A 16,257-nucleotide genomic window follows, 5' to 3' on the forward strand; every position below is an offset into this window, starting at 1 on the left:
TAACAGAGGTTTTACTCCATGTCTGAGACTCAGGTTTGACGTTAGTGCCAGAGCTAATGGATGACATCACCTTCTTCTTCAGACATCATTTCAGAGGATCCAGAGCATCTGTGAAAGACACTTTGTTCTCTAATGTCTCCTTAGAACATTCATGAGCTACAGAGCCTGCGACGGGAAGCCACCTGCTCCTTTCCCTTTCCCTTTAAATCTGATTACAATGGGCATTTTAAAGGTAATGGGCCCCATTAAATAGGCCAGACTCACAGGGTCTGCTGTGTGCAGTTTTCCTTTCATAGACCTCAGGAATTAATGTCAAGTTCCATGAATGATTCTCTTCTGACTTTCTAGATGGCAGGCACGTTGAAAAAACAAAGCAAGTGTACGGGAGCCAAGCTGTTGACAAGATGATTTTTGTTGACGGTCGTTTCATTTCACATTCAGCCTCATGGTCTGGTCTGTGGGCGTGTCTTTAAAAGTATGGTATTCTCATTGTGTAGAAGATTTTTGGAAATTGTTATTATTTAACAAAAAAATGGACTTGTTTCTTGTGTCTCACTGATACTCTTTATGTCAGGCCCGCCTTGTTGCACTTAGCAAGGATGGTAGCTCAAGATACCAGGGCTTTTTCATAATGAATCTAATGCAGCACAAAAGTAATTTAAAAATTGTGTCTAGTGTGTACTACACCTCTTAGAAATTTCACTAGGAACATATCTTTAAGATAATTAAGTACACAGCAATGTGGAAATTTAAGAGTGCTTAAATGCAGTTTATGGTTTTAATACTAATCAAGTTATTGCTGATCATTTTTAGAATCATTTCAATAAGAATGTGTGTGTGTGTGTGTGTGTGAGAAAGAGAGAGAGAGAGAGAGAGAGAGAGAGAGAGAGAGAGAGAGAGAGGGATCCACCCGCTTTGTTACCTTAGACCACAGTACTAAGGTTGGTTTTTTTTTTCAAGGATTTATTTATATTGCTTTCTCGTCTTCCACCTCCTTCTCCTCCTCCTCCTCTTCTTGTTCTTCTTGTTTTTTTTTTTTTCTGGTTTTTCGAGACAGGGTTTCTCTGTATTGTTTTAGAGCCTGTCCTGGAACTCACTCTGTAGACCAGGCTGGCCTTGAACTCACAGAGATCCTCCTACATCTGCCTCCTGAGGGCCACCACTGCCTGATAATGTCTTGCTCTCATGTAAGTTTGTGCACCCTGTGGGTGCAGGACTCGCAGAGGTTAGAAGAGAATGTCAGATCCCTTAGAACTGGAGTTAACTGTTTGGTTGTTAGCTGCCGTGTCGGTACTTAGAGCAGAACCCAGGTCCTCTTCAAGAGCAGTGGGTACCCTTAACTGCTGAGCCACCTCTTCATCCCCACCAAGATTGTATTTAATAGAAAAATGTGGTGGAAGAAGAGGCATTGGTTTTTGGGCGTGACAGAATACCCTAACTGCTTCAGAAGTTTGGTGCTGGCCTAGTAGGTTGTTGGAGTCATGTGGAGAGCTAAATAACAATATAGAATCTGGTCCCACCTCAGGAAATTAAGAGTTAACATGCTTGGGTGGGATCTGAGAATCTGCATTAATGTATAATGAAAACAAACACATTGAACTGACCCGGCTTGAGAATGGGTACTATTCTTATCTGCTGTCAGTGGCTACAGTTGACACTCCCTCCGTGGCTTCAAACTGTCTCCGATGTGCCGATTATTAATAAGCTTCCCCTTCTTTTTGACTGAGATATGCATCTCCACATTGCATTGAATTACCTGGTATTAGTTCCCCATGAGTGACTGAGTGTACCTCACAGTGTACCTGGGACAGTCCTAATTCATGGCTGTTACCTTGGAAGGGTTACTAGTAGTGTCCCCCTTTCCTTCAAAAGTGACCTAACCTAGTTTTAACAGTAGAGGTTGAAACTATACTTCTTACATTTTTAGGCACTCACTACCTGTTCGTATGAAGCTGAAGATCAACTATTAGTTTCCCTTACTATTGTAACAAACTGTCGCAAGGATAGTGACTTTAAAGAAAATAGATTCATTTTCTAGAGATCAGAATCCTAAAATGGTTGGTAAGGTTGCAGAGGCTACATGCATTCTTTGGCTTTTGATCTGTTATTCTTATAGAATCATATCATTTTTTCTTATAAAGAAATAGTCTAATAAGAAGATAGTATTATGAGGCAGTATAATAGGATACTCCCTTCTCTGCCAAGAGCACATGTAGTTTCATTTGTAACCTTACAAGAGATTTTTGAAATTCCATTCACAATTTTAATGGGATGAAGTGTTTTATTCTTTTATTTTATTTGATATAGTTTCCTCTGCTCCAGGCTGGTCTTCAACTTGCTGTGGTGTAGCTAAGACTGGCCTGGAGCTCTGGATCCACCTGCTTCTATCTCCAGAGTCCTGCCATTACTAGGGTGAGCTCTTAGGAAATGAGGGGGAAAGGGTGCTTAGGGTTCTACTAGTGTGTTAGAAATATCTAGAATAGAACAGAAATGGTCTAGACAAGGATTCATTTGTTTATTTTTATGTGCATTGACATTTTTGCCTGCATGTATGTCTGTGCAAGGGTGACGGATGGGAATTGAACCCGAGTCCTCTGGAAGAGCAGCTAGTGTTCTTAACCACTGAGCCATCTCTCTAGCCCCCATAGAGAAGGATTAAAAAGGGGACCAGAAGCTTCAGTGGCTTGCTATTGTGACGCTATGACATATGTCCTAACTTTTAGAAAATAAAAAATGAATAAAAAAGTAATGCACATTAAGAATCCGATGGAAGCCCAGTAAGTAGTGGCCAGTGATGATGGCCATTCATCACAACAACAGGAATAAGAAAGACTGAATAGAATGGAGGGAGTGAGCTGAGTACCAACATCATCTCTCTCTGCTTCCTGACTGTGCTGCAACATGCCCAGCTGCCTCCTCCTCCCTTTGCTTTGTCTTCCTCCTCTGCTGTAATGTACTGGATTTTCAGACTGGCAGCCACAATAAACTTTTGCTTCAGAAAAGAAAAGAAAGGAAAAGAAAAGAAAAGAAAAGAAAAGAAAAGAAAAGAAAAAAGGACATACGATCAGTGCTGAGGATCTGGTGCTGCCAGTCTACGAGGAAGAACAGTGGTGGTAAGGGGTACCAGAAGAGCTGGTTAGAGATAGGCGTGAGTGAAAGAGTCTCACAGAGTGGGAATGAGATCAGGTCATTGGGCGAACTGGAAAACTACCATTGTGGCACGGGGATGAGATCAGAAAAACTCAAGCAACAAAACAAAGTGAATAGAGTTAGCAAAGGCATACGAGCCGCAGGAGGTTCACAGTGTCCATGAAACTGGAAACTGGACTAGGAAAACAGTGCTCTCTCTAGCATGGTAAGGAATCGGTCAACTGAGAAAAGAAGGTACTTTGTATATATCTTGTGTATATCTTGACGAGTCAATTAGCAAAAGAAAGGCTTACCTCTTGTGATTCCGCGCCCCCCCTGTTTTCCAAGACAGGGTTTTTTTTTTTTTCAAGACTGTAACAGTCCTGGCTATCCTGGAACTACTTTGTAGATCAGGCTGGCCTTGAACTCACAGAGATTCGGCTGCCTCTGCCTCCCAAGTGCTAGTATTAATGGTGTGTGTCACCACCACCCGGCACCTTGTGATGCGTTTTTAAAAAATGGAGAGGTAATAGTGTAGGAGAAAATCTGAAAAGCACTATGGAAATTTCATGCCTCTGAAAGTACAGGTTTGATGGTCTGCATCCTGGCACTTGTTATATATGTGCTACTTGTCTAGTTTTGAAAGGAAATATGGGTTCCTGCGCGAACAATGGGATGCTATAAATTCCAGTGGCATGGTATTATTTATTCTTTCTTAGCTGGCATTTTCCCAGTACCTACAAGTCACTGACATTCCAGTCTCTAGCATTTGATTCACACAATTTGCTATAAGGACCTATTGCACCATAATCATTACAATTCCTCTTTAAACCAAACTCATTACTTGGGTAGTTCTGTTCCTTTCTGATGAAGTTCTCTTTTTGGCTATGGGAAGATAAATAATAATAATAATAATAAGAGAAAACTCCCATTTTGTAAGTTAAAGATATAGCTCAATTTTATAGTTCTTACCTGGCATACAAGAGACTCTGAGTTTGGGTTTGGTTTCCAGCAACATGCATGCACATTCTCTCTCTCTCTCTCTCTCTCTCTCTCTCTCTCTCTCTCTCTCTCTCTCTCTCTCTCTCTCTCTCTCTCTCTCTCTCTCTCTCTCTGTCTCCCTCCCTCCCCCTCCCTCCCTCCCTCCCTCTCTCTCTCTCTCTCTCTCTCTCTCTCTCTCTCTCTCTCTCTCTCTCTCACACACACACACACACACACACACACACACACACACACACACACACACACACACACACACACACCCTGCTTGAAAATAGGTGGTGGGGCAGAGTGGGGGGAAATAAGGGTTTCAGTGGGAAAGGGAAGAAATGAGAGAAGGGAATAGGGATTTACATGAAAATTACCAAGCTCAGTATAGATATGTCTGAAGTTGTCAATGAATAAGAAAGTCAAAAGTTCCTAGGGCTGGAGATAAGACTTAAGAAAACTTGTTGCCTTTGTAGAGCACCCAAGCTTGGCTCCCAGAACCCATGTGAGGTGGCTTACAACCTTCTGTAACTCCAGCCCCAGGGTATCCGACATGCTCTTGTGGCCTTTGCAGGCAGCCACACACGTGTGGCATACACCCACATAGACGCACACAAATAACACTTGTTGTAATTGCTCTTCTTGTACCCAATACTGACATGAGGAAGACTTGCTTAATCATTACTATGAAAAATAATTTTGGAATTGTGGCTTTTCTTTGCAAATGAATGTATGAAGTACTCAACTTCATCATCTTTGTTTAGCATTATATATATGTAGATATATATATATATAATATACATATATAGTTGTAAGTCTATATGTATAGAGATGAAGATAATGTTCAGTGCTTATATATACACACACACACATGTTTAGGGGGGCAGTTCACATTTAAATTCCTCAAGGACTCAGGACTTTTAAACTGTGTTTAAAGAAGAGAAGAAAAAAAAAGCAATAGTTAAAGGAGCCCAAAACTAAATCATACATTCCTCATGGAAGACCCAGACCCATTTGAGATGTTGTGCTGACCGATGCGGAAACTGGTTTAGGGAATTTTCAAGTGGCCTTGTAGGAGTAGTACCAACACTTTATACCTTTCATTGCCACACAGCATCTCATTTGTTCAAGATGCTGCAAAGTGGATTTCGCGGCGATATCTTATGGGTAAGTTAATTGAGGCTGAGAAAGTAACTTGCCAAAAGTCAATGCTAGTGTGGGCAAAGATCTATGAAGAATTTGATATTTTATTCTGTTCACGAGGAGGCAAGCTAGCCTTTTGCCATTTCATGAGTAGTGGCAGAAGATACAATACTCAAATTGGAGGCTAAGTATTTTAATTGCTCACAGTACAATCAAAACTATGATCTACATGCTTTAAACTGACTTCTCAGTCCCCTGGATCCACTAGGTACAGGCAGATGTGCCCATTGTATGGATGCCCATTGTATGGATGCCTTGCAAGCAGTCAAGCTTGCTGTGCTAGCAGAAGGCCTGGGGACTCTGCTCCTACAGGAAGCAGGAGCAAAGCAACCTTTGTCTGATGGAGGCTGTGCCCTTTAAAGGTTGCATTCTGGAAACAAGACTCGAGATGACCCATGATAGGGCAGTCAGTGGCTTGCCTTCTGTGCAGTGACACTGAGGTCCCTCCATCCATTGTTGATATCATATGGCAAGATTGACTCTGAATCTGCTGGATTTCTCCCCTGAAATTTTAGCTGAAAAGATAGCAAGCATGAACCTATCCTAAAGTATGTTTATCATTTTATTCTGGTATAATTTGAAGTTAGATATCTTGACTTATTTAATATATTCAGCTATAAAAATAGCTTGAAGGCAAAAAACAAGAAGCAAGGCACAGTTTTGACAGACTTGGTAGATTCAGTCTCAGAATGTCCTGTGACTTCCTGATGGCACTGCCAGAGTCCTAGTCATTTCCCCAGTGGCCATCAGAACATGGACTGTCTTGTGCCAGAGTTTATAACAGAAATGAAGGAAGAAGGCAGAAGTCATACAGCTAATGATGGGTATAGTGTATAGCAGGGGAAAAGTATAGTAGCATAGAAAAACCTTTGATTTGTTATCTTGATTAATTAAAATATGACTTGAACCTGTAATATACCTTAGGCTCTTTATCTTATAGCATAGAAAATCAGAGAGAGAGTGTCACTGAATACTGTTCAAGAATGAGTTTCTGATTGAACAAGGACAGTGCACAGTATTGAACCAGACCCCTTTTAGTTGATGTAACTTATCAGAGTCCATTAGGAAAGATTTGTACAACTACTCCATTTTACATATTTATAAGATATATTCTTTATCTGCCAAGACTCACTAGTAGAGAAACAATAATTTAATTGGATATCTACTATACTAAAATCATGAATGTGTTTCTGGGTGGGGTAAATAGTTCAGTTTGACGAAAGGGAAAGACTTCAAAGTCTGTGAGACTAAAAATTGCATAGTCTGTGGATAAATAGGGGATCAACATTCTAGGTAGGTGGCAAATCACATGTTATGTGGGGAAGGACATAAGTTGAGACCTAGTAATGACAGAAGGTTTAAAGTAGCTCAGGGTGACTTGATTTGAACTTCGAGAAGCAGAAAAAAAATCCAGATTAGGAAATTCTTATATCCCAGGCTGAATGTTGATGCTTTTTCTGGCAAACGCAAATCTTTTTAGGTAGTTTGCACAATTGATTTTGTAATTGGAATTTAGAAAACAAGGATGTCAAAATTACTAATTGTAATAAAGGTTTGAAAAATATGAGGTTATAAATCAAATTTCCTTCCTACCTTTCTTTCTTTCTTTCTTTCTTTCTTTCTTTCTTTCTTTCTTTCTTTCTTTCTTTCTTTCGTTCGTTCGTTCGTTCGTTCTTTCTTTCTTTCTCTCTCTCTCTCTATTTATTTTTTGAGTCAGCCTCTTGCAATGCATCCTGGGTGGCCAGGAACATGCTATGGAGACCAGACTAGCCTGGAACTCACAGAGATCCACAAGCCTCTGCCTCCTAAGTGCTGGAATTGAAGGCCATGGTCACCACATTTGACCTAGAAACAGTTCTTCAGGAGTGGTGAGATAAGAAGACCTGCATTCTGTCAACACTTTCAGTTTCTTGTAAGAGTAGCAGATGCTGCTGCGTGCTAAAGGGAAGGTTCTGGAGTGAGATGATGACTGCATTTGTTCATGTTTCGTCCTGTAAACTCCCAAACCTTGTGTTGTATTCTCTTTCACACCTTCAACCTAGTTACAACAAATTATAGCTTTTAGTACTTTATAATTATATATGTAGCATAATTATATGTGTAATTATATATTTATAATAGTTTAGATGCATAGATATATTAATTATAGATAAGCAATCTATAATTATTTATGTTATATATAGCTTTACAATATAATTTTAATGTATGATTAGAATATTTTATCCTAAATAGTTATGCCATTTGTTTTATACAAATTTTTCTTTAAGAAGCCACTTAAAATGAGTTATATGATTATACTTTTAAAAAACTTGCAAGGATTTTTTTTTTATGTTTTAACCAAAATGTTTATATTACAAAATGTAGAGTTCATAGTTGTGGGATAAGATGAGTATATCTAATGGTTTGATGTTTTACACAAAAGTACTAAAAAAGTTTGAAAATATTCAAAGGGAAATCTCAGATTCTCTTTTATAAGGACTGGCATTGAATTTTTTTTCTTGTATAATCTCAGATAGTATTGTAGTTTGTAGCTACATAAATGTTAAGCTTTTCTCATTAGGGCCAGTGAATTGGTTTGGCCTTAAATTTAAAGCGAAACATTTTCACTTGGTGTTCTTAGGGATTTGGCCAGCTTAGAAGACTAATTTTGAAGAAGGATTGAAAGAGAATTACACAGGAAACCTTTGAAGATAGTTCCTACTTCTCTGTGTCGTGGGAGACATTCCAGAAACTGCCTTTTTGTGTCTGGTAGAAAGAGGGTTCAGCATGTCTTGTTGACAACTAAAACCATGCTTTCTCCTCCAGCCATGCAAATGAATAGAACAGGGCATCATCTGTTTCAAACAGATCCTCCCTTCTATTAGCAAGGGTAGTAATCAGATGAGTGTAGGTTAGGAGGTCAGTGTAAAGACAGAGTCACAATGGTGTTCTAAAATTGGCTGGCAGATCTGCAATTCAAATGACACCCAATTTTTCTTTGTTATGTTGAAACAAGATTGAAAGTAAACAATCCAGTAAATCAGCCTATGGTTATGATAATTAACTGAAAATCTAGTACCTGATTTCAAAGAAGAGCACAATGCCTTGTTTCATCTATAAGGTTGGGCTTTTGTTGTATCACAAGGAATTTGTTATGTTCTCAGCATAGTCTGGCAGTCTTATAGCTGATAGAGAGCAGAGGCACAGAAACAAAAAGACCAGTGAAAATCTTCTTTGAATGCACGGACTGGCATGACAAGGCAGAGAAAGAATTACAATGGTGGATGTTGGTGACCCCATCAGCTGCTTGTCTCAAGCACCGATATGCATTGTGCAGAACAGACTTCTGGGAACAAGACTGGGTGGAGGCTTTGAGAGGAGGAGCTTCTGTAACATTCTAAGTAAGAGAAAGTGAGGGCTTAACTAGGGTGGCGTGACCAACGAGAAGGAGCACGGTGAACTGAAGAGCTATTTCGGGAATAATTAGTAGCTCCTGAGATGGATTAGATGGATGGAATAGAGAAAAGGGCAGAATTGATATCCCTTGAGTTTCTTCAGACTGCTCTATTTCTGTCTTGACAACAGTCAAGAGCTATTCTCCCAAAGACAGCTGGAGTTTGATACAGTCTCCTTCGTATAACTGAGTGGAGTACAGTAGGATGAGAGGTGTTGAAAACAAGAGAATATTAACTTTGAGAACCACAGCTTATTAACACATGGAACAAGAAAGAAAGCCGAAGGTGCTATTCCATGGACTGTTTGTACATGTGTTATTTTTTTAATTTATTTTTTTTAGGGTAGCATAACAGGTTTTGTCGTGGTATCTTCATCTTTGTACTATGTGTTATTTTTTAATTCTCACTTATTCCTCTCCCCCAGACCTCGCCCCACTTCCTCCTTAAGTTGTTTCTTTTCTTCACCCAGTTAGTCTCACTTTCTGCTTATCATATCCCTTAGGATCTCTTCTTCTACCTCATGGTCCTCCACTTTGTTTTATGATCCATAAATATCTATAGAAATACATGCATAAATAAAGTTAGGTCCATGAGCTGTATGGTTTATAATCATAGCTTCTTGTAAGGAACTTTTTGTTACACTATCTCTGACTTTTCTCTAAAAAAGATTTATTTTATTTTTATTTATGTGCGCATGCACACACACACACACACATTCACAGAGGCAGAAGAGGATGTTGGATTCAACTCTAGCTGCTGTTATATGCAGTTAGGAGCTGCCTGCTTTGGGTTCTGGGAACCAAGCTACAGTTCCCTGCAAAGCAGAAAGTGAGTGTTCTTATTGCAAAGCCATCTCCCAGGACCTCCTGGGTATTCCTACGATACAGCTTCCTACAGTTAAGTGGTGTTAGATCTAGAAGGAAGTATGGGAATTACAGTTTCCCTCACAAGTGATTCTATTGGTGGGCTACCGTGAGAGAACTGGAGCCCAAGCTTCATAACGAGCACTTCATTGCTCTTTTCCTAGTGCCTAACCAGCTACTTGGTGACTATTATAGTCCATTAAAGCAAACCTTGTTGGAGACTCTAGCAAAGAAGAACGATACGATACGGAAAGAAATATCACTCCATAAGGAAGTCTAATATGTCCTTATTTCAGTATTATTTTTCCTATCCTTGTTTTCCATCATTAAAGAGAAGGAACTACAAGTCACATCTGGACTTAGGGTTGAGTTTGTCCTTAGAAAACAGATGAACTTGGTTTCCCTCACTAGATCTGAGTTTGATCCCCTAAAATAGGGCTGTGGCACTGTTTCCTTTAAAATCTTGTTACTTTCTCTGTCTTTTTCATTTTCTCTTTCCTGTCTTTCTTTGTTAAACTGCTTCTGTTTCTCCACAACAAGCAGGGATCTGTATGTCGTGAGCACTGATACATATGCCCAGTATGTCATGTCTATAGAATAAGGAGGATAGACCTAAAGTCTAGTTTGTTCTATTATAAGCATTGTATCATGCTTGCTTTCCTTCTTTGAGAACAAGCCTTGAAATTGCAAACAGAATGCAGAATAGGGAATTACTGCACTCTAGACCAGGTGGGATGGGTACATGCTGTGATCTTCTAGGTGAAGGGAGAACAACCCATATGATTTCACTGGCTTTTGCTTCGGAGACAAAATATTGGAACTTATATTTGTATTTATTTTTAACTTATTTTTGAAAACTCTTGCTTCTGATATGTCTTAGTATGTGAACAAACAGTACATTTGTATATGCATACATATCATTAACAAATGATTATATATATTTGTGTGTACTTTGGAAATATACTTAAACATGCTGACATATCATAAGTCATGTTCAAATGTGTTCAGAAACCTCTGGTAAAGAGTTGGAAAGGGTGAGTAAAGGGTATCAGAGCATTAGGGTTAAATATTATTTCTGTAACATCTTATATTTATGGTGATCATTGGGAATAAAGAGGAAAATAACAACTGAGTAGTTGTGTTTTATTTGACTGACTATTTCTTACAGTTAATAAAAAGCATCTACCAAATAAGGATTTCATTTTAAGAGTGTTGTGTCCAAATTCTGAACCTCAAAATCACCAAGAGGCTCATTTCAATACAAAAGCAAAGAGCCTTTTATTTTAGATGTTTAACGAGCTTGGGGTTAGCTCCGGCCCTTCACCCCACCACCATGGCGAATGGCTGGAGAAAGACCCCAAACAACCTCGAGGCAGGGATCTTAAAGGGTGGCATAAGGGGAGTTAGACAGTATGAAACAGTCTCAGGATTGGTGCGCTTCCAGGTTTGGGTGACCTGCCCTGTGTTGATTGGTCAACTGGTTGTTATGGCCCATAGGCCCTCCCAGGGCAGTTGCTATGCTCTGCAGGTCACTGTTTTTGCACTGTCCATAAAGCACACCCAGAGCCATAAAGCACAGCCCTGCCAGCTAACTTCTGATTGGTTCCTTGCCACGAGGAGGGCATCTGACCTTAGTGACTAGGCCAGGAGTGGCAAGGTCATGCAAGCACATGTTAGCCTGCAATGGCTGCTAAAATGGGGGACTGGTAACTACAAGAGGAACTTTATACTCTTGTGCATTATTTTGGGGGTTAAGTAACCCATTGGGGTTGTTAGGCAAGCTATTTTGTATACTGAACCAATTCAGTGTAGGTTGATTTATTTAAAAGTGTTGGCTAAGAATTTAAGTCCTTTTTTTTTTTTGAGAATTGACTTTGCCTATTGTTTCTTTTCTGATTGTTCTCCACAGAATAAGACCCCAGCTTGCCAAAGAAAAGATTGAAGGATGTCATATCTGCACATCAGTCACCCCAGGAGAGCCTCAGGTCTTCCTAGGGAAAGATAAGGCATTTACCTTTGATTATGTGTTTGACATCGACTCCCAGCAGGAACAGATCTACACTCAGTGCATTGAAAAACTAATCGAAGGCTGTTTTGAAGGATACAATGCTACAGTTTTTGCCTATGGACAAGTAAATTCCTTATTATTTGCAGGGGAATTGTAATTTGGTTGCATTTCTATTTTCATGTCTTATGGCCTTGTTAATATGGACAGTCATTTTTCCCCCTCTTGTTTTGTTCAGACTGGAGCTGGGAAGACATACACAATGGGAACAGGATTTGATGTCAACATCATGGAGGAAGAACAGGGAATCATTTCTCGTGCTGTTAAACACCTTTTCAAGAGTATTGAAGAAAAAAAAACCACAGCGATTAAAAATGGGGTTCCTCCTCCTGAATTTAAAGTGAATGCCCAATTTTTAGAGGTAGTAAACTCATTGTCAATTTTCTTTAAATTTCATCAGTAGCACCAAGATCCTTATGGGTTTGTATTGTCAGCCTTTAGTGGAGTGTTTTTCATATAGTACTGAGTCAATGTGTCAATGTTTTTTTTTTTAGTAAATTAGCATTAGTTAATAGATAATAAACATACCTTACTCTTGGATGTAATAATATTGACATTTATATTATAAATGGCTTATAGTAGCTGTAGATTAAAAGTACAATTAGTATTGTTAACTTCGGAACCTTTTCTTACCACATGATAAAGTGTCCATAAAAAACCCAAACAAACCTAAAAACAAAACAAACAAACAACAAAAACAAAACAAAAACAAAAGGGGACTGGAGAGATGACTCAGTGGTTAAGAGCACTGACTTCTCTTTCAGAGGACCTGGGTTCAATTCCTAGCACCCACATTGCAGCTCACAACTGTCAGTAATTCCAGTTCCAGAGGACCTGACACCCATGGCAAAGCACCAATGCATATAAAATTAATAAATTAAAAATACTTTATGGGTAATTTGGATGGCCTTATAAAGTGCTGGGAATTTAGAAATTATTATTAAGAAGGAGAGGACAAGTTGAGAAACTGCTTCAGAGGCTGAAGGTGTATCTGAAGTGCCCAAAGGTTATCAGGTTAGGATGCATTTAATGATAGCCTAGTCTTTTAGGGAGTTAGGTCAGTAGAAGAAAATGTAGGCTTTTGAGTAATACTCTAGTTATGGGAACGACAGCATTATAACTCTGAATTGTGTCCTTACATATGCTAGAACAGACCCTTTAAAAACTAAAGATAGGGAGGATGGATGTCTCACTGTGTAAGGATGGTTGCTGCCAAGCCTAATGACCCAAGTTCCATCCTTGGAGGGAAGGAGCCAGCTTTCCACATGTATCCTGCCCCCCACATAAATAGATACACATAGTAAAAAATAAAACAGAAGTAAACAACTAAGGATAGACTTATCCTGCTTGCCAGCTGGAATCAACCAGCATATTCACAATTACCAAGTCTTGAAATCACCCTAGATGCCCATTGACAGATCCTTGCATGAAGAAAACATGATACATACATACATGCACACTCGTATACACAGTGGAATATTATTCAGCTCTAAGAATGAAATTATGTAGTTTTCAAGAAAGTGAACGGAACTGGAAATCATCACGTCAAGCGGAGGGAGCTAGACTCACAAGGATAAATACGAGCCTTTCTTTTCTTTTATTCTTTGTTAAATAAATGGAAAGAAAGGGAAGACATTGAACTAGAAGTGAGGGAGAAGGTAAGGTGCGGGTGAAGGCAAAAGTCAGGGAATGTATGCCTGAAGAACATTGTATTCATATGTGAAATGTCACAATAAAGCCTACTGTTTGTAAAATGAACAAGAAGACAAAGTGAATGAAAAGACACTGAAAGGGAGAATTACAAGGCAAAAGAAATACAGTTTTAATCCGAAATTGTAAAAGATTTTAAATTCTTAAAATCCCTGACCTTTGGGTGAGTGTGCTATCACATTTTTTTGATCCCAGCATCCAAAAGGCTGAAGTAGAACCTGTGAGTGCAAGGACAGTTTGGTCTACTTAGTGAGTCCTAGGCCAGCCAGGGCTAACCAGTGAGACACCTCAACCCCCAAGGACAGCCTGATCTACACAGAAAGTCCTAGACAAGCCAGAGCTACCCAGTGAGACCCTGCCCCTGACTTCCTTCCCCCAAATAGAAAGTATCTCGACCCTGACCTTTGGCTTTGCCTGCATCTGGTACATATTGGTCTAGGCTTGCTTATTTCTCTTTGCTTTCTACCTTGCAAAGTGGTCGTAGGTCATCTTAGCTTTGTGCCTAGCCTGTTTGTTATGATTAAGTCATTTATTCTTCTCATTTTTATAGCCAAATTCTGACATTCCCTTAATTGCAATTTCTAATATAGTAATTCATAGCTGTGCTTTATTTTGAGGAAAAGGGTGTCATATTGAGGACTGTGGAGCATTTAATGTGGAAGCTACTATGTGAAGCATGCCAGTGACTCGCAGCACCAGTTCTATGAAGTTCACCTTTCCATGTGTCTTTTTCACAGCTCTATAATGAAGAGGTCCTTGACTTGTTTGATACCACTCGGGATATCGATGCAAAGAATAAAAAGTCAAATATAAGAATTCATGAAGATTCAACTGGAGGAATTTATACTGTGGGAGTCACCACACGCACTGTGAACACAGAACCAGAGGTGACTATATTGTTAAAGCAGAGCATAAGTGGCCTTGAAAACCGTCCTTACTGATGGTATACTTCAGATCAACACAGAAGTACAGCGGAGTTAAAAATCTTGTTTACTTTCTTTGTATGCTTTTTCCCCCCAAAAGAACATCATTATAGAAGTGTGAGAGGTCTAGCAAGATGGTTGTATAACCAAAGGTACTTGGTGCTGAGCCTGCCGTTCTCAGAACTCAAGTGGTGGGAGGAAAAAAACTCCCAAACTCCCAATGCTGTTTTCTGATCCTACACATGCACCACAGCCCATGCACACACACACTGAAGTAAATCAATGCAAAAGCAGATTTAATGTGATGCTTATGCTAATCCCTTAGCATCACATTTACCACGCCATCAAAAGAACCCAGGTCAGTGTATGTGTAGTAGTCTTCCCCAAGAAAAGAAGGTTAGATAGTTAGTGCTGAAGTATGAGACAACAGTCCACTTGTCCTGTTTGCTTGTGACATTTAGAATTGCATTTTGGCTTCTATAGGGAAACGGTGAAAAAAAAAATCTAAAGAAAAAAAAAGAAAAGAAAAAACCGAAACAAGATACAGAATAGCCTAACTAATTCACATTATTATGGCATTTGTACCAAAGCATTAGCCTAACTAGTTCAGATTATTGTGGCATTTGTGCCAAAGCATTCTACTGTAACAGTTTGGGATGGAAGCTGCAAATGTCAGCATGTGACAGACAATGGAACTTAGTGTTTTCTCCTCGTTAAAAGAATGCACCATTGTACTGACAAGTTCAGTTCCAATGTGCCCGTAACAAAAGCGATAGGATGTAAAATCTTCCATTATAGCCTTTACTGCAGTGGGTTTCAGCGATCGCCTCAGACCGCAGGTTGGGTGGTGCCTGTTTAACCGTTGTCAAGTCAAGCCTTTCCTCCCCTTTGCAGATGATGCAGTGTTTGAAGTTGGGCGCATTATCCCGCACCACTGCTAGCACCCAGATGAACGTACAGAGCTCTCGTTCACATGCCATTTTTACCATTCACGTGTGTCAAACCAGAGTGTGTCCCCAAATCGATGCCGTGAGTTCAGTCTTCTTCTTTCTTCAACCTTTAGCCTTTAGGTCCTTAAATCACACAGCTCTCAGGAGGGATGTTTGAGCTAAACTCACTTTATGTTTTCTTTCTCTTGATTTTTTTTCTCATTTATTTAACTGAAGTGTGTAAGACTTTGGGAAACAAACAGAATTCCTAAATATCTGTTTATGGAGATGATGTCCTCTAGACCCTTTGCTGGGAGGACTGTTCCTTCATTTCCCTTTATCCGGGGAGTCTGAGTTCAGGATAGCTGGATTTGGCCTTCCCATCTCTTTCTGATGTTGTCATTTATGTTTGTATGACTAAGTGACTGTTTCTTTAGCTGTGTAAGGGAGTGAGATGTGGGTAAGTTTGCAGGTGTTTGATGTCACACGAATAAGGCATTTTCAATTATCTTTCATAACCATAGGAGAATGCCACTGATAATAAGATGATTTCTGAATCGTCCCAGATGAATGAGTTTGAAACCCTGACAGCAAAGTTTCATTTCGTTGACCTGGCAGGATCGGAACGATTGAAAAGAACTGGGGCTACTGGCGAGAGGGCGAAAGAGGGCATTTCCATCAACTGCGGGCTGGTAAGGCTCAACCACCCAGAGACATGCAGTCCTCCCGCTGCCCCTTCCCTGTTCACTTCTGTGTGTTTCTGCCTTTGCAACTGCGGCTCAGTATGGTGTCCAGGCTGGCCTCATAATGAGACTCCTGCCATACTGGGATTACAGCGTAAGTTATCAGGCCAAGCTTTCCTTCCTCTGCTGTAATTCATGGTATCTCATGGAAGCCCTTCATCACTGATTTGAAGAGTGAGCTAAATGGTAATCCGCTGAGACTCTAACCACATTGTATACTTCCCTGCCCCCACGTGGTAGCCTCTCTTACTGTGTTAATTTGACTTGCTCA

At 39.8% G+C, this 16,257-nt stretch overlaps 1 protein-coding gene across 18 annotated transcripts in view; it reads left to right on the plus strand.

Annotated features, from left to right (window-relative positions):
- Nucleotides 1–16,257, plus strand: part of Kif21a (kinesin family member 21A) — a 123,271-nt gene that overhangs the window by 48,787 nt on the left and 58,227 nt on the right. For all 18 annotated transcript variants that reach the window (XM_013111165.3, XM_040753958.1, XM_040753960.1 and 15 more), the window contains exons 2-6: nucleotides 11,526–11,748; nucleotides 11,860–12,042; nucleotides 14,129–14,278; nucleotides 15,209–15,343; nucleotides 15,768–15,935. In XM_013111165.3, the coding sequence (XP_012966619.1) occupies nucleotides 11,526–11,748; nucleotides 11,860–12,042; nucleotides 14,129–14,278; nucleotides 15,209–15,343; nucleotides 15,768–15,935 (859 nt within the window). The remainder of the gene's footprint in view (nucleotides 1–11,525; nucleotides 11,749–11,859; nucleotides 12,043–14,128; nucleotides 14,279–15,208; nucleotides 15,344–15,767; nucleotides 15,936–16,257) is intronic.

This window comes from Mesocricetus auratus, unplaced genomic scaffold, assembly GCF_017639785.1.
Source record: "Mesocricetus auratus isolate SY011 unplaced genomic scaffold, BCM_Maur_2.0 Super-Scaffold_100010, whole genome shotgun sequence".
In the NCBI taxonomy this organism is placed as follows: domain Eukaryota; kingdom Metazoa; phylum Chordata; class Mammalia; order Rodentia; family Cricetidae; genus Mesocricetus; species Mesocricetus auratus.